This window comes from Vicia villosa, linkage group LG4 (genome assembly GCF_029867415.1).
Source record: "Vicia villosa cultivar HV-30 ecotype Madison, WI linkage group LG4, Vvil1.0, whole genome shotgun sequence".
NCBI lineage: Eukaryota > Viridiplantae > Streptophyta > Magnoliopsida > Fabales > Fabaceae > Vicia > Vicia villosa.
This window is the reverse complement of record NC_081183.1, coordinates 196,083,144-196,109,332: the sequence shown is the minus strand read 5'-3', so window position 1 is coordinate 196,109,332 and position 26,189 is coordinate 196,083,144. Positions and strand designations below refer to the sequence as shown.

Genomic DNA, 26,189 nt, shown 5'->3' with positions numbered 1-26,189 from the left:
TTTAATTTACTAATGTGATGATCTCTGTTTATAGGTATCTCGGTTTTTTGCGAGCCATGATGTCGAGCTAAACAAAGTTAACTCATTTTTTATCAAAAAAAGAGAGTGAATTTTTGGAAAGAGAATATACATTAAAGAAGCTGCTTCTGATTCTGCTGGATTTAAAAAAATTAATTTATAGACCAAAGACAGCAGACAAATATTGCTCAAGAAGTTCCTTCTCAAACACAAGATTCTAATTCGTTAGGTTAGATTGTCAATTAAATGTTTTTTCCAACACAAGATATTAATTAGTGGAGTATAATTTTATCTTAATCAAATCATATTAAACTATTTAATATCATTTACAATTAATTATCTGTGTTGAAGATTCACATAATTTACTCTATTTTTATTTCTGCTATTAATTTTGTACTTTCAATTACAGAATTTATTTCCATTACAAATGAGCTTAGGGAGGATTTAGTGAATCATCCAACACGAGATTTTCATCAAGAGATTCACAATGCCCATAAAGTTCTTAGAAGTGCATTTGTTGAGCTCTACCAAAGCCTCGATTCACTCAAGATTTACAGGTTTTAGTTCTTCTAAATATGTTATTAGTGATATTAAAAAGAAAAAAAAAATCTCTTTTGAAATAAATTTTTAAACAAGAATTTGTTTTTGTCAAATGTAATTTTGGAGAAAGTTCAAACACACCAAAGCTTTTTAAAAATTAAATGTAGTTTGTTTTTTGTCTTATTCTCATTCTTTAATTATTTCATGATTATACTAAATTATAATCTAATTCTCTTATTTAAGAGCTCACTTAATATGACCGCTTTTTCAAAGATACTGAAGAAATTTGACAAGGTAATATGCTCAACGTCTATTACGACATATTAGCCATGTTCTAATTACAATTGTATGTTAACCTTTACCAATTCTTAATCATACATCATTTGATCACACCATGTCTTAAAGAGTGTTTATAACTAACACTATGGTAATCACTTAAGGGATGATTAACCTATTAATTCAAAGGATCATTAACTTTCTTTAATTAGGATTAAGAAGATAAAAACTATGGTTTTAGGCAAATTTTGGATTCATGATTCGAATCAGGAAGTTCCTTGATTTGAAATAGGCCACCGAAGTTAAAAAGCAAACCACATGACCACCCAGGATTTTGGATCAAATTTTTATAAACTTTGGCTTTGTCACGACCTTTACAAATGGTGGTTGCATTATGGATCACATTTTTTTAACACTATGTTTTGTCAATGTTAATTAGAGTATAGTTGAGTCAATTTGGTTTCTTAAGTGCCGAGTAATTCAAAGGATGAAGTTAATTAGAATATCGGCCCATTATGTGTTAGATGTGATGATGTTTTGGCCAAGGGTGAGGCAACATGCATTTTAATGCACTTAATTTTTCTTGAGGCCAAGCACTGGTGGAGACATAGGTGTGCCAACTTTCTCCCAAGACATAGGTAAAATTTATTGGAAGTCTTTGGTAATTCAAACATATTATGGAAGTTTTTGGAATCGTATCGTGAAAAACAGTTTATTGGAAAATCACTTTTGAAAATCTTGAAAAACAAAATTTTGAAGAGGAAATCGATTACTCTGATTGGGGAAATTGATTTCCTGAGAGTTTTTCTATTTTACATTGGGAAATCGATTTCCATTGTGATATTTTGCGACTTTTAGTTGCTTTTTGGGCCTATTTGGTTCCAGCTTGTATTTTTGTATCCTATAAATATCCCTCATATAACATTGTTTGCGTTTAATGCCATTTTGTTAATTTCGCCTCAATTTCTCTCTCTTTCTCTCTCTCTCTCTCTCTCTCTCTCAACATCGCAATTAATTTCATCTTCTCCAACCCTCCACTTTCTCCATTGATTCACCTACAAGCTCTGGACTTGTTCCAACATTTGGAATCAAGAGGATAGTTCAGATCCTTAATCCGCTGCAAAGATGACTACCGTCTCCAATGATCAAGTTCCCACCAATCTTCCAAACCTTGATTCGAAGAACTATGATAAATGGTGCAAATAAACGAAGATGTTGTTTGGCTATCAAGATTGTTTTTGAAGTGGTTAATAATGGTGTTACACCACTTGCAGCAAAAGCTACTAATGCACACAAGGAAGAAAAGAAGAAAGATTACGAGGAACTCTTATTGATCCATTTTTGTGTTGATGGTGACAACTTTGAAAAAGTCGACGATTGCGATTCGACGAAGCAAACTTGGGAGATCTTGAAGAAATCTTATGAAGAGGCTGATAAGGCAAAGGAGGCGAGGTTACAAACTCACAAGCGTCAGTTAGAATTGGTTCAAATGGAAGAGAAGGAGATAATCAATGAATACGTGACGCACATTTCGCGTTTAGTGAATCAAATCAAGTCTTGCAGAGAAACCATTATGGAGCAGAATGTTGTGTCGAAGACCTTGCATTCTTTAACGTCAAGATTCAACATATTATTGTGGCATTCGAAGAATCGAAGGATCTTTCGTCATTGAGAAAGAAGGAGCTTTAAAGCTCGCTTGAGGCTCATGAAAAAAGGATGGATGAACGAGGAAACGATAAAGTCAAAGTGGAACTTGCGTTGTAAGCACGGTTCAATGAGAAGAGTAAAAGATCGAAAGGAAGTGGACATCGAAAGGGATGTCGAATTTCCATAATTTTGGTGGAAAAGATTCATAAGTTTCGAAATGGGAAAAAGGTGAAAGAAGCTCCAAAGGTAGTGATCAAGGCAACAACACCAAAAGAAGTGAACATAGTAATGTGAAATGTTACAATTTCCGTAGATAAGGTCATTTCGCAAGAGATTGTAACCCGAAAAAGGGAAAACCAAAGCAATGAGGTTAAGGTTGCTCGACAAGAAGTGGATGATAATAACACGCTTCTTATGATGATCATAGAGGAGAAATATGGAAGTAGTGGGTTGTTGGACAATAACAGTAGCAACTGCAAATTACTAGGCAACAACTACAACAACAGTTCAAAAAATGATGCAGAAACGCGTCCCAAGCAAAACTTTACGGTAACAGTTCGAGGAGTCCAATGCAGTGATGATAGGTACTTGGATTCTGGTAGTTCAACACATATGAAATGTAGAAAGGATTGGTTTTTCAAAATCAATCAAGCCACAAAGAATAAACTGAAATTCGGGGATGATACCACTTTAGCGGCCGACGGGGTCGATGATATTTTGATCATAAGAATGGATGATGGTCATTCCTTGATCAAAGATGTGTTGTACATTCTTGGAATTAAATTTAATTGAGTATTGACCAATTTCTTGAGAAATATTATACGATTCACATGGAAAACAAGATTTTGCGCATTTTGGACCAAAATAGGGTTTTAGTCCTTAAAGTTCCTATGACTGCCAATAAGACTTTCAAGATTGAGTTGAAAATGATGGAGCATAGGTGTCTTGCTACAACGGCAAATCGAGAAGAGTGGTTGTGGCACTACTGTCTTGGACATCTCAATTTTAGAGACCTCTTTGTAAATCCTTGGAAATTCAAACGCATTATAGAAGCTTCTGGGATCGTTTCATGGAAAGCAACTTATTGAAAAATTACTTCTGAAAGTCTTGAAAAATAAAGTTTCGAAGAGGAAATCGATTACCCAGATTGGAGAAATCGATTTCCTGAGAGTTTTGCAGTTTTCCTTTTGTTTTTCAATTAGGGAAATCGATTTCCATCGCTAATTTTTATGATTTTAAGTTGTTTTTTTGTGCATGTTTGGTTCCAGCTTATATTTTTGTATCCTATAAATATCCCTCATGTAACATTGTTTGAGTTTAATGCCATTTTGTTAATTTTTCCTCAATTACTCTCTCTCACTCAATATCTCAATTAACTTCATCTCAGTGTTTTAAAAACCGGACCGGACATCCGGTAAGAGTATTGGGTCACTGGTTTATTGGTCGAACCACTGGGTCATTGGTCGAACCGCATGACTAAACTGGATTAAACCAGATAACTCGGTTGAATAGACCGGTCGTTATAATAAAACTATATATGTATAAAACATGTCAAACATGATGATTCAGTATCTACAATATATAACTGGAACTAATTTTTTTTTAAAATATCATATCCTAAATAAATTCACAAGTTCATAATTTAAATTCAAATTTTAAACATAGGTATCACACATAATAAAATAGTACAAAATTACAAAGTATATATTTGAAAAAAAATTTAATCGCAAAATAATCTAATTGAATAAATTATAATAAAGTAACTTTATTGTCTACTAAATTTAATTTCAAATAAAAAATTATTTCAATGTTGGTATCTCATTCTTCAATATCAAAATCATCTGCAACAAAATTAACCGCATCCGAAACATCTTTATTTTTATTTTTATTTTCTTTTTTTTATTTTTTGTATTTTTTCTTTTCTATTTTATTTTAATTTTTCATTAAAATAATTAAAATGATGTTGTTTTAAGTTTTTAAAATAAAAAAAATAAAATGCATTTAAACCACCGGTTCTGGAAAATCGTCGGTTTTTCCGGTTTTACCGATTTTGACCGGTTCACACCGGTTCAATGACATATCCGATCCATCAATCGCAGTTTTTTAAAACTGAACCGGACATCAAACCTGTGAAGGTACTGGGTTACTGGTTTATTGGTCGAACCACTGGGTCACTAATTGAACCGCGTGACTAAACCGGGTTAAACCGGATAACTCGGTTGAATAGACCGGTCGTTATAACAAAATTATATAGGTATAAAACATGTCGAACCGGATGATTCAGTATTTACAAAATATAACTAGCACTTAAATTTTTTGAAAATATCATATTACAAATTCATAATTTAAATTCAAATTTTAAACATAGGTATCGCACATAATAAAATAGTACAAAATTACGATGTATAATTGCAAACAAAGTTTAATCGCCATATAATATAATTGAATAATTTATAACAAAATAATTTCATTGTCTACTAAATTTAATTTCAAGAAAGGAAAAATTGTTTCAATGTTGGGATCTCCTTCTTCAATAGCAAAATTATCGATAACAAAACCAACCGTATATGCAATTTTTTTTTATTTATTTTATTTTTTATTTTCATTTTTCACTAAAATAATTAAAATGACGTCGTTTTAATTTTTTAAAATAAAAAAAATGAAAAAGTAAAAAAATGCATTTAAATCGCCGGTTCAGAAAAACCGCCGGTTTTTTTCCCGGTTTTGACCAGTTCGCACCAGTTCAATGACATTTTCGATCCAACTATTGAACCAGACCGGGTACGTGGCCGGTTCCCGGTCCGATTGGCCGATCCGGTCTGATTTTTAAAACACTGATCAATCGAATCAGACCGATTATCTGACCGGTTCAACCGGTCCGACTGGCCGGTCCGGTCCGATGTTTAAAACACTGCTTCATTTTCTTTAACCTTTCACTTTCTCCATTTATTCACCTACAAACTTTGAGCTTGTTCCAACAAAACTAAAGTCTCTGTTATTAATACTGAAAATAAAAGTGTAAATTGATTAAAATTAAATTTTATATAAGATAGATTAATTACATGATTAATCGTTAACTTCAGCCGTAAAATCCGTTGTCAGTATTTAGAGTGTTTAAAAAATATCATTGATTCATTTGTTTTGTAAAAATAAATAAAAAATCATTGATTTTTTATTGATATATATATTTTTTAAAAAATATTTAGTGTTTAAAAAGTATCATTGATTTTTTTTTAAAGAAAACTTTTTTTGGGCCTCAATTTCCACCTACTAATAGTTGGCAATTTTGCTATTATTTTTTATGAATAATAAAAAATACATAATAATGGACTAATAGTCTGTAAAGCTATCTTTTGAAGTGAAAAAAAAAAAACTATTATATCTCAAAGTAATTGACCTATAAGCTTATCCTAATTGTTGTATAATAGATGCATAATTGAACATGAATATTTATATATAAGATGTGCTTTATCATTCTTTACTTTCTCTTTACAGCCTCTTTTATAAGCAATATCTTTATTAAAAGGAATCCTCCAACCTAATACAATGCTTTATAAAAAATCCATTTTTAATGGATTAATTTCAATTAAAAGTTAGTTAAATATAAAGTTGTTATAGTAAAATTGAACTTGATAATAAATTTGTGTGTAAAAATTTAATTTAGAATTAAAATATACAAATCCTAATTTTAAATTAAATCAATTCTAGAAAAACAAAATCAATTTTACTTGAAGGCAACAAATATGTCATAATCATATAAAATCGTCAATTTTGTATCAACCAAAATAGAAATGTGACATATCCTTAATCAACTCAAAAGACAAAAAAAAAAAAAAAAAAAAAGTTTAAGTAGAGGCTCTCTACCCTTCTTATATATGAATCGAATCAATCGTGAAATATTAAAAGTTTATTGAAATTCGACTGATAATTTTTATTAAAGATTTATTTTCTTTTTTTAGAGCCATAAGATTGAGCGGAAACTTTAATTTATTCTTGAATTGTGGATGTGAGAGGTTGAACAATTAAAAAATAAAATAAAAATAATGGAGATAAAGCCCATCAATAACTTGATAAAATAATTGAACGTTGTTGAGAATTTATATTGTGAAGAAGGCGTGTTTATCCTTTTTAGTCTGGTTTTGATTAAAATAAAAATTTATGAAAGATCAAAGAAGAAAAAGATTGAAATCAATTATTAAAATTGTTTAATATTTAAATTTTGAGATTTTATCATGTAATACCAATGACAATTCATGTAATATCAATTATTAAAATTGTTTAATATTTAAATTGTTTAATAATGGATAACCAACTCAAACCTATTCTACGTCTGATAGATCCAATACTGGATTTTTTCTTCATACAAGATCAATACAATAATCTTATGGAATTACTTCAAACTTGAAAGCAACAATGTTTATCTAAAATGCACTCTGTCAATACAACTTTCATTCAACCCCATTCCAACTCTACTCATTCAGTTGTCCTAAACACCAACTCAAACATTGATTTTGGTAAGAGCTATCTCTCCTGGATTATTGATACCAGAGCCCCATATCACATCACCGACAACATTTCCTTACTTGTTAATATTCATTCTATCAAACCTATAACAACGCACCTACCAAACAATGCCATTGCCACTTCCTGTTTAGATGGAACTGCCTATTTTCTCCCGATCTGCAACTTACTAACGTTTTATTTTTTTTCAAACTTTCACACTAATATTTTATTTGTTCCCCAATAAGTTATAGAAAATAATTGTTTTGTTGTTTTTACTATCGACTCTTGTATATTTTCGCAGGACAATACTAAGAAGATGATTGGTACAACTAAATTAGTTGATGGTTTATACATAATTGATATGCAAGTAGCCAAGTCTGTTCCTAATTCGGTTTGCTTTACACCTTTTCATTCTATTTCAAATTGTAATTCGCATGTTGTTTGTGATTTTGCATTATGACATATGAGATTATGACATATTTCTTCTCTTAGACATCAATGTATATGCTCTCAATTTCCCTTTATTCACTTCAATAAACATAAAGTTCCTTGTGACATTTGTCATTTTTTCAAACAAAGGAAGTTGCCTCATTTTAGTAGCATTACTCAAACCTTTTATGCTTTTGAAATTCTTCGCGTTGATATTTGGGGTTCGTATTCTCATATTTTTGTTCTAGGTCATAAATATTTGCTTACATTAGTTGATGAGTTTAGTATATTCACTTGGGTGATTTTGATGAAATCAAAAGCTGAAACCAGAAAACATTTAATAAACTTCATATCATTCATTGAAACACAATTTAGCAATAAGCTTAAATGTTTAAGAAGTGACAATGACATTAGGTTTATGATGCATGATTTTCTTACAAGTGCTTTCCACCAGATTTTTTAAGCTCAATTCAATTTATTCTGACAGTATATTCAAAATAAAATATTTAAAGGCTATAATTTGATATTTATTTATCTCTAGAATTTTGATTGAAACGATTTGTTTGAAAAGAGAAAGAAGATGAAAGAAAAAAAAAACTTGCATGTGGAGAAATATACCATAAAATATTATATTTAAGATCTAAGGACTCATAGTTATGGTTAATAGTAAACCATTTAAATGGTGGTTCACCCTAGATGCCATCATGTAATTGATTGAATATTTTAATTAATTTTTTTAAATACAAATAAATAGTAGATACGATGTAGTATAATTTTTAGTGTCAACCTAACATTTCTCCTATCTAAACACAACTTTTTTTTTCTCTAAGGGTGTGTTTGGAACAAGAGAGAGAAGTATCAAAGAGAGAAGTTGCAAAGAAAGAGCTAACTTCTCTTGCTTGGTAATGAGAAGAAATGTTGAAGAGAGAAAGAAAATAAGTGGGTCCCACCACATTTTGCTTTCTTCTCATTATAGAGAAGAAAGAGAAGAGAAAGGTCTAATTTTTTTTGTTTCCAATCAATACCCTTATTTTATACGTTTTGTTTCTTTTTCTAATGATACTTCAAGTAAAATCAATTAAATAACGACTTTGGTTTATTGTGGTTTACAATTGGCCAAAGTTAAATCTGTTGTGTTTTTTTTTTGTTTATTTGTTAGCCTATTTGCATATAGTATAAAAACAAATAAATTTACTAAATTAAATTATTTTGATAATTAAAATAATAAAACAATTAAATAAATTAAAATTACTCAATAATTGTTATTTTAATTAAAATATAGATTTAAATAGTGATAAAAATTTAATGAAAAAAATTGTAGCATTAATTTTTTTAATTTAAGGGTATTTTTGTCCTTTCAAAAATAATTACACTTCTTTCTCTTCTATTTTTCTCATACTTCTCTCATAACAAACAATACATTAATCTATCCTATTTCTCACCCATTTCTTTCTTCTTACACTCTTTCTCACATTTTTCTCTCTTCTCATTTTCATCTCACAACCAAACACACCCTAAGTAATATCATAAATGTTATTCTTACACTTACACCGTATGTACGGACGACACTGTTCATATACGGATGACACTGTTCATGTACGAACGAATACTATTCATGTACGGCGTGAATACTATTCATGTACGGACATTTATTTTTAATACCTGAACATGCATTAACCAACTTCATTACTGCATTAACCAAATTTTTAAACTGCATTAACCAAGTTTGATGACTGCTAAAAATTATTTTTAATACCTGGATGTTGCATTAACCAACTTTATTACTGCATTAACCAAATTTTTACACTGCATTAACCAAATTTAGTGACTGCTAAAAATTATTTTTAATACCTGAATGTTGTATTAACCAACTTCATTACTGCATCAACCAATTTTTTACACTACATTAACCAAATACGATGAACAATATTTAGTGTAAGTATTTGGTGTAATAAATGGTGTAAAAATAACATTACTCTTTAGATAGCGTATACCTCATTTGATTAGCATAATACAGCTGAGGTGCCGTCACAAACAGCTGTCAAGTTTGGCTTTATTAATGGTTCATTCCTTCTCCACATCTTTCATGCATCTAATTCCATATATATCACCATCTACCAAACCCAAACTTCACGACACTTTTTTTTTCTTCTAATTTTTTGGGTATCAAAAAGTTAATTAAGCTCTTGTAGTTTTCTGTCTGCATGAATAAAATTTGAACTCCTACGTCCATTCATAATGCAAACTAGCTAACTCTATATTTAATAATTGGAAGCTTACATGTCAAATCATTTTTAAAGTGAAAATTTGAAACTTTATTTTTAAAAAACCGAAATATTTATTTAAATAAAATTTAAGATATTTTTTAATAATATAATTTATGTATTATATATTTAACTACGATAAATCATGGTATTTGTGTCAAAGGATCTATGAATTGAAAAATTCTAATTTCATAATCCAACTAAAACTATTTAAATTGAATTGAGTTTATATATAAATGACTGAATTGAAATAATTTGTAGATTAATTTAGTTTGAATATGGTGTTCACATATGAACCCACACCAAAGAACACCCACCCTTAATAATTATGAAGATACATGAAGACTGGTCAGAATGGTATTACAAGCAATTAAATTAAATTAAATTAAATAGGATGTCAAATTAGATTTTGAGTCTCAAGTCCTAGAAGAGTTTTGAGTCAAAAGAGAAAAGTATTATATTTTACTATTATTGGTCCAATGACACACAATTTTGGTTGGACTCGGATTTCATTATACCAATTCATAGCATCCGAACCTCATCAAAAAAACTCATTTGAACTCGATTGTCTACTCTCTCACCCGAAATCCAATTATTTATGTTCCTTAAAAAAACGGATATGACAAAACGGGTCATGGGCGGGTCTCGAGTTTTTGTCCACCACTATTTAAAATATGAGAAATGCTAACCAGTGCTCTAAGAACAATGGTTAAGACTTTAAAATAGTAAATTTATCTCGGTAATCTGCGTATTTAATGTCTTGAAAATTGAAATATTATATTTTCTATAAAAAAATTTTTTTTTGAAATGTTTAACTATTGCCCTGAGGGTACTGGTTAGTCATAATGAGTGATCCAATCCATCATTTCACATCGATTAAAAAAAATTATAAAAGTAAGAGAGAGAATGTCGTTTTTACTATAATACTCTGATCATATATTGAAAATGGTGAAATATTTATTAATTGAAGGGTAGAATTGAAAAAAAAAATGTATTAGAATACATCATTTTAATTCAAATGAGTCACTTATTATAAGACAAAGAGAGTATAAATTTAGGTGAATTCTTATTTATCCAACTCAAAAACTTAGGTAAAGTTACCTTATGTGTAAAATGTCTTGGAAACAACAAATAATTGTACTATTTTATACTCCCTCAGTTCCTTTTTAAGTGTCATTTTAGAGGAATTTTTTTGTTCCTATTTAAGTGTCATTTTATAATTTAATGTTATAATTATACCCTTACTTTTGTAATAACTCCACCTTAAATATGGAATCTTGTTTTTTTTTTATGATGGGTAGAGAAGTTATTTCATAAATTTAACTCTGGAATAATTTGAAAAAGAAATTGATGTGTCCATGGCATCAACCATCCAGCACACCTTAAATTTAAAGCGACCGACATCGGTAATACAGAGCATTATTCGAATGAAACTGAACTAGGTAACCCTTCCTTTGACTAGTTTTCAATATACATATATTTTTAGATAAGCATTACTCACACGCACAATAGACACAAAATTTATTTAGACAAGAATTGTGGGGTTTTGTGAGAGTGAGTCAATCATATCATGACAAAAATAGAAAGATCAACTATCCACTAATATTCTTCAAAGCCAGCCATATTCACCCACCATGCAAATTGCCTCCAAATTATATACATAATTCACTTTAATCCAAGAAAAGCAATATTCCAGCTAGCAAGTTTTGTTGATATATATATTCTTCTCTTAAAGCTAGCTGCTCTCATCACCTATAAATACCTCCTCATCATATCTCTCATTTCTCACACTTAATTAACATTCTCAATCATGCCTTTCTCTAAGCTTCTAGCTGCTTCCCTTCTTGCATCACTTCTCTTTCTCCATTTTGTTGATGCTGCACATCAATCTGTACGTATATAATTTAAATCAGTATTTTTTTTTCTGTTTTATAATCGAGCTATGCAGGGACGGTTCAAAGGTCCAGCCAGTCCGGGCACGCGCCGAGCTCAACCTCTCTTTTCTTTATACTCTTCTCAATTTAATAGCTGATTTTTAGGCAAAATGAGTGATAAAATTGGGGACAGAATTAGTAAATATTGGATGTAAAAATTAAAACAGATAAATAATCAAATGGTGTAACATTTTTGCTTAAGCTACCTAAAATTCATGACTCTACCACCGGAGCTGTATATTTTATATTTTTATAGAAAAATATTACCAATAATACAATCTATAAACTTAACTAACTAATGCATGCTTTTAATGAATGGCAGGAACATACACAAACACAAGGTTCTCTTCTTCAGCAAATAGGTACAACTACATATCATATAAATTCATGCATATAAGAGTACTTGATATATAAATATGTGTGATTATAATTTTGATCAATTTGAAACGTGATTACATATTTCAGATTGTAACGGATCATGTGTTGCAAGGTGCCGTTTATCATCTCGACCAAGATTGTGTCAAAGAGCATGTGGAACATGTTGTAGAAGATGTAACTGTGTGCCACCTGGTACTGCTGGAAACCAAGAAAAGTGTCCCTGTTATGCCAGCTTGACTACTCGTGGTGGCAAACCCAAGTGCCCTTAAAGAAACAAAAACTACCTTAAATGGAATTTGGACTTTTATCAAAAATTTCCTAAATATTACCATGCATTAATAATAAAAATATAAGTATTGCTAAGTCAATATGGTCTTGTTTGTTATCGCTTTCAATCCATGTCTATTGTATTCACTTCTTTTGTACTACTACCTAATTATTAAATGAGAATTTCTTTGTTAAATATTGTACTTTTAACAAATTTATTATTATTTTGTTTTTAAATATGGTGAATTTTTATCTACTAAATTTAAAAAATTGGATAAGATTATCTCCTTTGTAAAATATTTTAAAAACAACGAATAATTGTAGTATTTTAATAAAATAATTAAATGTGTTAAATGAGATAGAATCATGTGATTGGTTGGAGATACACTACCCAACTTTTTATGATGGATAAAGAAGTTGTCCCCTTTAAATATTTGTGGCGATTGAAACATGTGGTCAGCAAAATAGTTTTTTATTTATTTGAGTTATATAAGATTCGAGTGAAATCTACAGGAGTTGTGAGATGATATGATTGTAAAATACTTAAGCAAATGGATCAATAGCTAGATATTTTAATAAAGTTAAATGGATTTAAGTCTGACCTATAAATGAAGTCTCTTGTAATTCTTTTAACACTCCTCCTCAAGTGTGAGTTGTGTAGAGAAGGGTCAGATTAATTAGGAATATAAGTAGGAGAACCCACACACCTATCACTTTAAAATTTTGGATGCGTATGTGGTGTGTCTCTCACATAGGTGAGTTGTTCAAAAAGAAAGTCCCCAAACTAAAAATGTTCCTCGTTTAACCACCTAAATTGCCCCAACAAATAATATCATGAATCTTTGATTCGAGTGAAGGGACTGACTTGTATCAAAATGCCCCTAGAAGTGTCCCGTTGGAAAGTAGCAACGATAGTACAAGCAGGGTCTGTCCCGACTTTTTGGAGGCCCTGGGCAAATAATGAAAATGACCCCTAATAAATAATATAATTTTCTTTAAAAAAAATAATATCAATAGAACCACAAAAAAAAATTATATTTTAATGAATATTATCAAAATACATTCTAACTACGTTAAAAAAAGTCTTCCCTCTAACATTTTTTGAAGCAAATTCTTCAATCAAGTCTTCATATTGTATATTCTCTGACAAATTATTTTCAATCACTATCACATTTTTCTCCATTTGGTAAAACTCTACTATACAAATTAGTCGTAAAATGTTTAAATGATTTGTCTTTAGGACCCTTCACAATAGACACATCTCTTTTATGACCTTTTGTTGCCAATAAATCAATCATTCTAGACTCGAGAGAATCCTATATTGCTGGATCAAATATATCTCTATCTTCATCATGGTCAATACCATTATCAAGATTTTCAGCATCAACATTTTTAACATCTAAAACATCATTTTCAGTAGGATTAACATTAGCATTTTCTTCCATATTTTCAACATCTAAATTATCATTTTCAGTAGCATTAACATTAGCATTTTCCTCCATATTTTCAGCATCTAAATTATCATTTTTGGTAGCATTAACATTAGCATTTTCCTCCATATTTTTAGTAGAAACCGTGTTTTCAATAATTCCAACATCAACATTTTGATTTTCATTAGGAATTTGTGGTTCTTTTATGATAATTTTATCAAGAGCTCCTGATTGAGATTGAGTTAACTCATCAAGTCTTTTCTTTTTCTTACGCTTCTCATATCCAGAATCAAACTTTCTAATCTTAGGAGACAATTTAGGATGCATGGAGGAATAATGAAAAAAATTTAGAACCTGAAATTAAAATTGATCAATCCCGAAGAGTTGAAGTTGAACCAATAAATTTCATAATATTAACGTTGAACCGATAAATTTCGCAATGTTGAAGTTGAACCGATAAATAAAAAATTAAAAAATAATTAGTCAATAAAATTCATTTATTTGAAATTTAATTTATATGAAGAATTTATACCAATTGAAAAATAAACAATAAATAAGAAGAAGAAATTACCAATTAAAAAAGAAAAAAAATTGAACAACTAACCTTAAATTATGATTTTTGAATTTTATGTTTCCCTTTTGTTTCAAAGAAGAAGAGAGGAGAAAGTCACTATTTTTCTTTTTGTTAGAAAGAAAAAGGTGAATTTTTATTAGGTTAATATATATTAATATTAAAATTTATTAGTTTTTAAAAAAAAAACAAAAAGAAAAAGTGTATCATGTAACAAATTTAATGGCAATATAAATGGAGAACAAACAAATTTTGGCGTGGAATCCACCAGCAAGCACTTTTGAGTACATTCAATAACAACATAAAAAAAAACAACAAACAAAATATATTTTTGCAACCACCAGAAACTTGAGGCCCTATTTATAAGGCCCATAACCAAAAACTTGAGGCCCTATTTTTTGTGAGGCCCTGAGTTGTGGCCCTGGTTGCCCTGGCCCAGGGCCGACCCTGAGTACAAGTGTGTTTTAAGGGGGAGCATTGTGGTTGTATGTGTCATGTTTACAACCACTCATGCGACTAGTCGTGGTAAAAATGATGTAGCATGTAACATGCCACTACAATTGTTTTAAACAACCATAGTAAAAGGTGTTGGTCTAGGGTTCGATTTCTAGCGCTACATTTTTTTTATAGATTTTCACACATTTCACCACGGTCCTAAACTCCAACCATGATGAAAGATTTAGCGCACAACATATCACCACAGTCTTTAATTACAACTGTGGGGATATGTTTACTTGAGTTTACTATAACTAATAAATGTTGTATAAACCTTCTACAATCCATAAGCTGCAATTCGCTCTTTAACAGATTGATCTTGTTTCAATGCTCCTAGTTCTTCAACCACTTATTCCTTCACCTCTAGTTAATTTTGCAAAATATTATTTACTTTGGAAACAAAATTATAGGTGAAGGAATGAGCGATTGAAGAATAGAAAACATTAAACCAAATTTTAACAGTTAAAAAGCAAAATGTGAATAATTGGTAGAAGAAATCTTGTATAATATTGATAAGGGTAATTTGTTTTATAATAGAACTTAACATCTCATATTATAATTTTCTAATTCAATTCAAAATGTTACATATTGACTAAACATAATGAAGTTGTAATTTATTAAGGAAAAACACTCAAACCACATACAATATAATAAACTCGTCTTTTATGACATGTTGACTGAACATAATGAAGCTGCAATTTAGAAAGTATATCATTAAACAAATCTTAACAACAACATACATCTTTTATTAAAAAAAAACATACTAACTTTTAACAACAACTAACATACCTTAATAACATACAACTTTTATTAAAAATGGTTGAGAATAATAATTCTAGTGTGATTGGAGTTTCACATTGGTTATAAATGTGGAGTGTTGAGCATTTATAAGTGGGAGAACCAATACACCTATCACCTTAAGGTTTTGAGTGAATAAGTGGTGTGTCTCTCTCAAATGTATGTTGCTCAAAGAAAATTCCACAAAGTAGAATGTTTCTAGCTTGACCCTCCCCATCCCCAAATTATGCTAACAAATGGTATCATAAACCATGATTTGAGTAAAGGGATCGAATTACTTGTATCAAAATGTTGATATTTGTTTGTTTATGTTTGATTTAAAGTAGTATATACTATATTTGATCACTAGCACAATATAGCTGGAGTGCCGCCACAAACAGCTGTGAAGGTTGGCTTTATCAGCAATCATTTTCTTACTTTCCACTAGTGCTTCATTCCTTCTCCACATTCTTTTTGCATCTAATTCCATACTATCTACCAAACCTAAACTTCACGCACTATTAGAAATACTCGATTTACCTGCGGAATTTCCTGCGGAAAATGTTCCGCAGGAATACCTGCGGATTTTCCTGGGAATTTCATTCTAAAATAAAGTTTCCTGCGGATAAAAAGTTGGCAGAAAATTCCGCAGGAATACCTGCGGATTTTTCTGCGGAGTTTATATTTCAAAGAAAATATCTCACTAAACTATAAAATCCGCAGGAAAATTTCCTGCGGAATTTACTGCGAATATTTATTACAACAAAACCAAACTATAATAAGAAATCCGCAGGTAATTCTGCAGGAAACTTTCCTGCGGATTTTGCTGCGATTATCTATTTTAATTATTATTTTGTTATTTTACTAATTTTTTATGGTGTTTTTTATTTAGTTTCATTTTAATTTTTAATCCTTATTTTTTCTATGTTAGTAATTATTTTTATAATGTATTTGAATTAATTTTTAATTTCAATTTCCATCTTAGTTTTTAATAATTGGTATATTTCATAATTGTTGAAAATTTTCATTTTTAATTATATTAATTACTTAAACATTTCTTATATTAGAATTGAACCGACTGTGCAACTCATATTAGACCAAAGAATCTACAAGTAGAACAATACTTTAAGTTAATCTGACCAAAATTTAAATTGTGTATCGAACCCGCATTTTTAATTCTTAAATATTGAGTCAAAAATCTACCAATAAGATAATAACTTTTAAATTATTAATTATAAAAAAATTATATAATTTTTTCTATTAAAATAAAACACTTTTTATAAAAATTAGTAGATTTAAATATTTACTAAAATTATTAATAGTATTTTATTTAAATTTTATCAAAATTTAATTGATATAAAAAGTATGTAATAATTATTATGGCAATGTTTTTATAAGCCTAAAAAACCTAATCAAATAAAAGTCATAGTTAAACAAAAATAAAATAACATGATGTTTATTCATTTATTAGTATGGTTATATCAGAAAAATAATCAAAATCATGTAGTTTTTTCTCAAAGGAAAGTAAACACGTGTTTACCAAAGGAAAAAAACGCTTCTCTCAAAGGCAATGGAAACTCATCTCTAGCGTTTTTTTCATCGTGAATCATCTCCATCAACTGTTTGTGTACTATCGTGAATCCTCGCCATCGCCGTCGACTGCTTTGTGTCACCGCCGGAATCTCCCTTTCCTCCTCTCAGTCTCGTTTTCATGTTTTGATTTTTCAAACTAGGAATAGAAATCAAGAGAAATTACGGCTTAGAGAAGATCTGAAGGAAGCTGAGGTTAATGTAGGCGAGGCGTTGTTGATTTTTTCGAAATTGGATCAGTGCTCACCAGTTTAAATGAAGACAAATGCAGATTTCTTCCTCGCTCACAAGATGTTCGATGAAATGTCCCAACTGGATTTTTCTTCTTTTTGCTTCACTTTTGATTTTCTTATGCTGTGATGTTGTGTTGTTGGTGATTCTATTCAAATCACAGATTGTGAATTGGTTATGATGTTGCCATTATTGCCATCTTGGATTCCAGGGAAACGACACCAAGATGAGGTATATACATTGATTTTCTCTCTATGCCAATCTATGCCGATGCATTACTATAACTATACCTATTTGTAAATATCATATTCTGTTTGATTGATGAATAAAGTGAAGAGTAACAGCAACTTTACAAGCTATTGTTTCCTTTGTTGAGAATGGGTATTAATATATTGACTCATAATGTTTATTACATATTGTTAATTATAGGGTCTACAGATTGGTGAATACGAGGAGACAATTGGAACATGTATCGCATTTGAAGAACAGGGTAAGTAACATTTCATGGATGCATAATACTTTTGAAGATAAATATTATGTCTTGGAAATTATGTTATAGATACTCTGATAGACTACACTTGAATAAGGCACATAAAATAGCACCTAAACTTAAGTATACAATTCATACTTACTTTGCTTCCTCTCAACTGTTTGCTCAACTCTGTAAGGTATGTTTGCAAACCAAAAATTGGGATACTATTTGGAAACCACTTTTTGATGGAGGCAATTATCTTTATTATTATTATTCTTGTGCTCATTAGGAGGAGGGATATGAGGAAATTCGTGGTGAGATTGAGATGTTACGACTTACGACAGTGTAATCATCCTAATGTTGTCCGATATCTTGGAAGCTATCAAGGAGAGGAGTATCTTTAGGTAAGAACTAAGACGAGTTTTCCTGAACTGAACTCATTGTTTTTATGTCTCTGCTTTTCTGAAACTCTAGATTTAATGGTTTTTGTTTTTGATTTGTGAATAACCACACATTTACTTATGTACATTAGCAGTTGGATGGGTAATCTCCAAATGCACATGTTTATCTTCAAGTTCTGAAGTTTCACGGAATCAAGTATTCAACATAAAAGTTACAGTTAACAAGTTTAAATGTCAATTTTTTGTATAACAAATTTAGAAGTAGTAACATTTTAATAGATTTTTAAAATTTAGTCCAAAGTAGAATAATAGATATAAAAAGTAAGGGTTGGAATTTGAATGACTACCTATATTGTACTAGTGTATAAAGATGCATTGAATTAGTAGGTTCAAATTTCAAAGTCATTTAACCACCATAGCAGGAAACTTCCTAGGACTTCCTGTTGTCACTTTTCTGGTAGTGTTATATTCTCTCTCAGTTACATACTTACATTATTGATTGGATGCATTTTAATTGTATTTTATTTTAATTTTAGTTGAATTGATTGGATGCATTTTAATTTTAATATATATTCAAATTATTTCAAATAAAGACATTTCTAACTTTTGTGTACTATGCTGTCTTGGTAAGTCTCATAGTCTCCATTTGGATTAGATTTTTAAATAAGCTATGCAAATCAAAACAACATTTACTATATTTCTTTTATTGACTCTAGTATTGTTCGTATGACATATATCTTTCACACATTTTCATTATATTTTGTAACTAGCCTACATCCACATATATAATATTTTATTTAGTAAGTTATTTAATGTTTGAACAAATGAAACTGAACATATGGTTCGTCACTAGTTAAAGAAGTGTCTTTAATTCGCTCTCACTTTCCATGTATGCTTTTCTTTTGGGATTAACTTGAGTTGGACAATCTTGCTCCAATTAATACTATATATGTATGGAGTGCAGCTTAAGGCACATATATGGACTAATTTTGTTATATTGGCTTGTGGGCATCCCATTTTTTTAATAGTAGCCGGAACTATGGCCGGTTCTCTCTTTCTGGTTGCGGCTCTCGCTACTGTACAAAGATGCAACAATAAATCATCTACCATTATTCCTTAGAAAAAATCTGCCGGCCTGAAAGAGCCTGAAACATCACACTGAAGTATATATACTTTGAACTTTCAGTTTCTTTGTTTTCTACTTTCTATTTATGTCGAACAGATCGAGATCTATTTTGAACTTAACAATTTGATTGCAGTCCTGAATATGTTAAAGGACGTGAGAAGATATAGCGGACAAGAGCTTGAAGAGGCATGCAGAGACTTCAGTAACATAATTGGGTCCTCATCCAATTAGATGGATAAGGTGTTTGTTTGCAAATGTTTTTGTACTATTCTTATTCGTAGTTGTGTTGATTATTATTCGCATTTGGTTTCGCTTTCAATTATCTCATCCACTTAATGACTAAAATCCTTGCTTAATACTTGGTTCTGTTTTTCTTTTGTTTTGAGAGTAGTTAGATTAAGGTAATTGCATGTTTTCTCATGGACCACACTCCTTGTTGAATTGAAACTAAGACTGGTTTACTTATTGGATAGATAAAGATTTTGCATATTTTCTTTGATATTTTGTTTCGGTCCCCAACTAAAATTTGTTGCACTACATCTTTTCAGGTTTTGCATTCCTTTGAGTTCTTACAAGCTATGATGCCAAAACCGTCCAAGAAAAAGAATATATCTACTCAACATGAAGTCACTCAACCTTTGAATCTTGATTTGTACTTTTTTTTCTTTGACTTGTTGACAAATGATTAGTAATAGCTTGGTTTTTTTTAATCAATTTTTTAGTAATGTGACTATGTAATTAAGTACTTGTTATTTAACAATTTGAATTTGTCTTATTTAAATTCAAAATATTTTAAATGTCTTATTTAAATTCAAAACATTTTAAATGATAATTTTATTTTTATATTATAGTTATTTTAATATACAATGTTTCAAAAAAATTTTTAAAAAAATAATATACCTGCGGAAATTTCCTGTGGATTTACCTGCGGAAATTTCCTGCGGATTTACCTGCGGAATTTTCTGCGGAACTTCCTGCTGAAAATATTACCCACGAAGGTTTTAGCTGGAGACCTGAACCGCAGGAAAAACCGCAGGAAACAAGTTTCCTGCGGAAATTTAGCTGAAATCCGCAGGTAAATCCGCAGGAAATTTGAGTATTTCTTGTAGTGACGTCGCTAGGAGCTGACACTTTTGCTAATTTTTAGCTATCAAAATAGAATTAAGCTCTTTCAGTTTTCTGTCTGCATGAGAACATTTGAACTTCCTACGTGTACTCACCAATAATGTGCAAATTAGCTAACTTTATATTAATAACTGGAAGCTTACATGTCTAATCAATTTTTATGTGAAATTTTGAAACTTTTTTTGAGAAACCCAAATATCTTTAATATATTAAAACATGATACATGTTTAGGCGTCAACTTTAGATCAAAATCCCGCCTAAACACGTGCATCGCACGGGGTAAAGTACTAATTTGCTTAAATAGGATTTAATATTTTTTAATCATTGTAATTTGTTAAAACAAAGCATGAAATGCTATGATGTGAAAAAGACTATTCATTAACTCAATTTGATACCATAATATATATGTCTTGATCTAAATAAATTAGTTATAATTTTTTTAATTGGGTAATGCTATAACTTGCATAATAGAATGATGAAAGATTGAAAGGATATTGAAACTATTATTCATTAACTCAATTTGATACAATAAATTAGACCATGATGTATAGGCATTTATCTAATTGGATTAAAGATGAAAGATGATGTAAGATCGGTTGTATTCTCGTTTTTGAGGAATAAATAAAGATGAGGGTTCTAATTAGGGATGATAATTTGACTTAGACTCAATGACTATCTGAAAAAAAATGTTCACAAACAAGTAGGGTAAAAATCTGTAAAATTCATACGGGTACGGGCACAGATAATTATCAATTAAAATAGACGGATTTGGATGCAGACACAGGTATCTTACCATTCATCCCGCCCATATCTACACTACATATTGATATAATGTCATCTCCCTCCGTCCCACAATGAGTAATTCATTTGAAATAAAATAGTGTCCCAAAATAAATTATCTATTTCAATTTCCAATACTTTTTTCTAATTCTACCCTTTAATGAATAATTTTTTTATTATTTTCAACTAGTAACAAACCCGTGCATACGCTCAGGTTCTGTTCGGTTACGCGAATTTGGATATATCATTTATTTTAAATAAAAAACACGAATTTGGATATATCATTTATTTTAAATAAAAAAATTTAAAAAAAAATGATAAATAATTGATTATTTCGTATATAAAAATATTTAGATCAATAGATTTTTTTCGCGTATATCATTTTTGGATTAAAAATATTTAATCATAAATACCATTTCTCATATATAAAAATATTTAGATCAATAATAAATTTTTTTTTCGTATAGAGACTTCATTTTTGTTTAGGTATCATTAACAAAAATATTTGGATCAATAGTAAATTTCGTATATAAAAATATTTAGATCAATAATAGATTTTTTCCCGTATACTATTTTTGAATAAAAAATATTTGGGTCATAAATACTATTTTTTGTAAATAATAGATTTTTTCGTATACAAATATTATTTTTGTTTAGGTATCATTTACCAAAATATTTGAATCAATAATAAATTTTCGTATATTAAAATATTTTCAATACATGATAAAGATCTTATAGTAAAAACATTATTCTCTCTCTTATTTTTTACACTTTTCTTAATTGTGTGAAATGGTGGGCTGAGTCACTCATTGTGGGATGGAGGAAATATTATATAAAAATGCATGTTTATCAATTTTTAAAAATTATATCGCTAATAAACTATTACACATTTTAATAAAAATGGTTATAAGAATTAGAGACCAAACGATTCAATTCTGGTGAAGGTCGTGTCATGTGGTGACAATTCATCACAACATGCATTTTAGTTCTTTTAAGTGCTTTTTTACTTTTAATGAGATACTTGTTAGAGAACACATGACTGTTGTTGCGGTAAAGCAGCAAGCAAAAATAGTAAGTATATTTTATCGTCTCCATAGGAATTAGTGCGACATCAATGTCGTTCAGCAGTTAATATGTTTTTAAACTTAAGTTTGCAAGGGTTTTGAAAGTTTCAAGTTACGGAAAGTAAAACGGTTTGAATGATAAACAAAGTTTCAGAGAGAGATGAGAGCTTGTCAGGATTGGATTTCATCCACCAATATAATATGCAATTTTACCAATCAGTTGTACACAATTTAAACATTCATCAATATCATCACATATAACTTACAACAGCGTTTATGTCTAAACATCTGATGAGAGTTGAACATTTTAATCGACGATCTCTCAACATATTAAGCTATTCCTACCTTGTTGTTTAATCGAAGATTTCTCAACCTCTATGTCTAGAGTTTAGAATCTAACAAGTGTTCATCTTAATTCTAGTTTTGAACCGTATTCCCCAAGTTTTGAACCGTATTCCCCAATAACAATCCAAACCCATTAAGATAAATAGTAAAACAAAGATAACATCAATATAGATTCACATATAGATTGTATACAACACCATGATCAATAATAATACATATTAAAACAGTAAACTTATATTCAATCCCAACAAGAAAGGAGTTTAGTTACCCGAAATAAATAAATACAAAAGGAAGAATGAAGAAGAACAAGCATCCACCGCATTTCTCAACGATTGATGCAAACCCCTGCTCCAAGTCTTCAACCTGAACCCTCCCTCTCTTGTTTCTCAGCCTCTATTTCTCCCAAAAATGGTTCTAAACCCTTTCTGCTCTATTTAAAGATTTTTTGCTCAACCAATTTTGCCCGTCGTCCAAAAGCTCCGTCCAACGAATTTTCACTTTATTCAACTGACAGCGCACAAACTCAACCCATGCTGGCCCAAATATCAGCATTTGCCGCGCTAGCCCAAATATCAGCATTCGCCCGACGAGGGTAAGTCTCATCCGGCAAAATCCTCGCTCCAAGAGCGCCCGACGAACAAGTCCTGAATTTCAAAATAAAAGCTATTAGATTTTTTCATTTCCACATTTTTTTTCTTTGCTTATTTTCTTCTTCACTTGGACTTGCAATTGTGACACTATTTTTCCTGTTTTGCTTGACATATACTCCCTCCGGCCTGAATTATAAGCAAATATTCTCTTTTTAGGTTCATTGAGTAATGAATGTATCTGGTCTTTTATGTAGACCAGATACATTCATTATTCAATGAACCTAAAAAGAGAATATTTGCTTATAATTAAGGCCAGAGGGAGTATTAAACATGTTACACATACCACAATTATATACATTAGAACTATATTCAAGCAAACAGAGAGACTTCAATAATCAAAAACATTAAAAAGAACTTAAAAATATCAAAATTTAATATGAAGGGAAGTAGTGGCGTGGGAGGGTGTCAGAATATAAGAGAAAACTCAAACAAATGGCCAATGAATTAAGATTGAATGAATTGAATTGAAAGAGTAAAAATTAAGCCATTGATTAACATGTGTCTCACTTAAATAATCTTTTAATCTCAATCATATATTACTTCATTCTTATAATTCTCACATAATAAATTTGTACAACTATTGTATAAGATAGTCATTTTCAATTAATATAACATTTGAAAGATATGTTTATATTTCTGCATTATTATATCATATTTTTATTCTATTTTTTATTATACCTTATTGTATTGTTATATTATTTTCCTCCGAACATCATACACCTATTATTTTTATTAAAAATAGATATTAAAACCTTATTCATGTAAATATATAATATCAGTGAAATATATTCAAAATTTAATGTTGGAAAATTTATTAAATTAAAAGTATATTTTTGAATTTAAAAAGTGGAAGGACCAAAATCTAGAATAACAACTTATTGGAGGTGAAACATGCATTTAATCTTGTATGTGTTAGACCACAAATTTTGATTATGTTTGTTGGTAGTATTCGATTTAAAATAGAACTCCTTGACTATAAGTACTAGTATATTTTATCAGCACAAATACAATACAGCTGGAGTGCAACCACTGCCACAAACAGTTGTTAAAGTTGGCTTCATCAGCAATCACACTTTCCAATAATGGTTCATTCTTGCATCTAATTCCATATATATCACTATCTACCAAACCTAAACTTCACGATACTTATGCTAACCTTTAGCTATCAAAAAAGTAATTTAGAGCTTCTAGTTTTTGTGCATGGAAATTTTTGAACTCCTAGATGTATTCATAATGCAAACTAGCTAACTCTATATTAAAAATTGATGTGTCCATCACACCTTCAATTTAAAGCGATGGATGTCGGCAATACAAAGCACTATGCAACTAAAATTAAAGTAGGTAGCTCTTCCTATGACTCGTGATTTAATTTTAGCTGAAAATTTGACTCGTGATTTAATTTTTCCTCGATAACGAAATGTGATTTTTTTTTTTTTAATAATCAAATTTTTAAAAACAAATTCAAAAACAACATATTTTTAAAATAATTACCAAAATGTCCAAAAAATACTGAATTTAACACGTTGTTGTCGTGAGGGTGACGACAACAATACCCCCTTAGTGTACTCGCCAATGGGTCTGGCGACACAGTGTGAAAAATGGGCCAAGTCGCCACCCACCCTGGCGACAACACCCCTGTTTCCTTTTTTTTAATTTTTTTAATTAATTTTTTTACCTATTATATTTTATTATTTTGGCCATTATATTTATTTACTTAAATTTTTTATGTAGAAAAATAATATAAATAAAAGAAACTATGATTTTATATTAATAAAAAAATGACAATTACATTAATCATAACAATTAAATTTTGGATGACCTAGTGCTAGTGACCCTGGTACAATCCGCACAGAGGAGGTCTAATAACTCGTGTAGACGACTCACGAATTGGTAGTGCTCCCCTATTCCTACGACGCCCACATCTATTTGGTTCCTCTTGTGTTTGGGTCAATGACCCTTCAATGCACTCCGGGTCTACAAAATCTGTCAGCCGACCTTGACCTCTAGAATTTCCGCTATAGGAAAGGCGGGTGCCCGCGGCGCCTTCAAAGCTTTGTCTTGGTGGGACAAAATGGCTCTGGGTGGGTGCGGCCTCAAAATTTGGTCTTTGGTAGTTGGTGGTCGAATCGGGATGGTTAAAATACAATGGTTATGGTGGTGTGTTGAAGTTCAATGGTTGATGCGGTATTGTGATGTTTGTTGGTCGAATGAGTTGTATGGCTGGTGTTCTTCATGTATGCCTATGTCGGGGATAAGTGGTGGTGATATGGAGGAGTCCGCCATATAGGGATCTTGGAAGCGTTGGTGGTGGGGTTGAGTTTGAGGTTGGGGTTTAGTTTGTGGTTGAGTTTGGAATTGTTGGTGGTGGTGGTATTGTTGGAATTGTTGTTGTTGTTGGTAAATTGGTTGTTGTTGGTATATTGGTTGTTGTAGGTAATTTGGTTGTTGTTGTTGGTAATATTGTTGTTGGTGTTGTTGTTGGAAATATTGTGGTTGTTGTTGGGAATTTTGTGGTTGTTGTTGTTGGTAATTTGGTTGTGGACTTGTGGTTGTTGTTGTTGGAAAATTTATGGTTGTTGTTATTGGAATACAGTTGTTGTGCTCACAGGTCTGCCAAATAGAAAGGATCAGACACAAACATTTTAGGATTTGTAACCGATCTGTACCAGTTGACATATTCAGCTGTTGGTTTCATTTTGATCGACGCCACAGGTAAATGTAGGACATGGTTGGAACGACGGGCCCATATTTTACGGAAGTCTTTAGCGAATGACTTCCAATTTTCTATGTATCAATATTGGCTGACCTTTTGCAGATGCCAAGGTACCAAACACTTAGGCAGGTCGGGGATATTTTGATGCATGCCGAATTGGAGT

The 26,189-nt window shown here is 30.4% G+C and overlaps 2 protein-coding genes and 1 long non-coding RNA gene across 4 annotated transcripts; 2 read left to right on the top strand and 1 right to left on the bottom strand.

Moving 5' to 3' along the window:
- Positions 1-11,425: 11,425 nt before the first annotated feature.
- Positions 11,426-12,452, top strand: LOC131596674 (gibberellin-regulated protein 1-like). Its single transcript, XM_058869401.1, has 3 exons — positions 11,426-11,568; positions 11,934-11,973; positions 12,077-12,452. Exons 1-3 carry the CDS (start codon positions 11,488-11,490, stop codon positions 12,256-12,258), a joined length of 303 nt encoding a protein of 100 aa, XP_058725384.1. The 5' UTR covers positions 11,426-11,487; the 3' UTR covers positions 12,259-12,452.
- Positions 12,453-13,572: 1,120 nt separating this feature from the next.
- Positions 13,573-14,013, bottom strand: LOC131598647 (uncharacterized). Its single transcript, XM_058871228.1, has one exon. It carries the CDS (start codon positions 14,011-14,013, stop codon positions 13,573-13,575), a length of 441 nt encoding a protein of 146 aa, XP_058727211.1.
- A 2,988-nt stretch (positions 14,014-17,001) lies between these two features.
- Positions 17,002-20,056, top strand: LOC131596675 (uncharacterized). 2 transcript variants are annotated; one of them, XR_009282358.1, is made up of 5 exons: positions 17,002-17,581; positions 17,780-18,226; positions 19,252-19,386; positions 19,483-19,589; positions 19,898-20,056. It is a non-coding gene; the product is annotated as an uncharacterized LOC131596675 (long non-coding RNA). The 2 variants fall into 2 exon arrangements; XR_009282357.1 differs by having other exon boundaries at positions 17,780-19,386.
- The last annotated feature ends 6,133 nt before the right edge of the window (positions 20,057-26,189 follow it).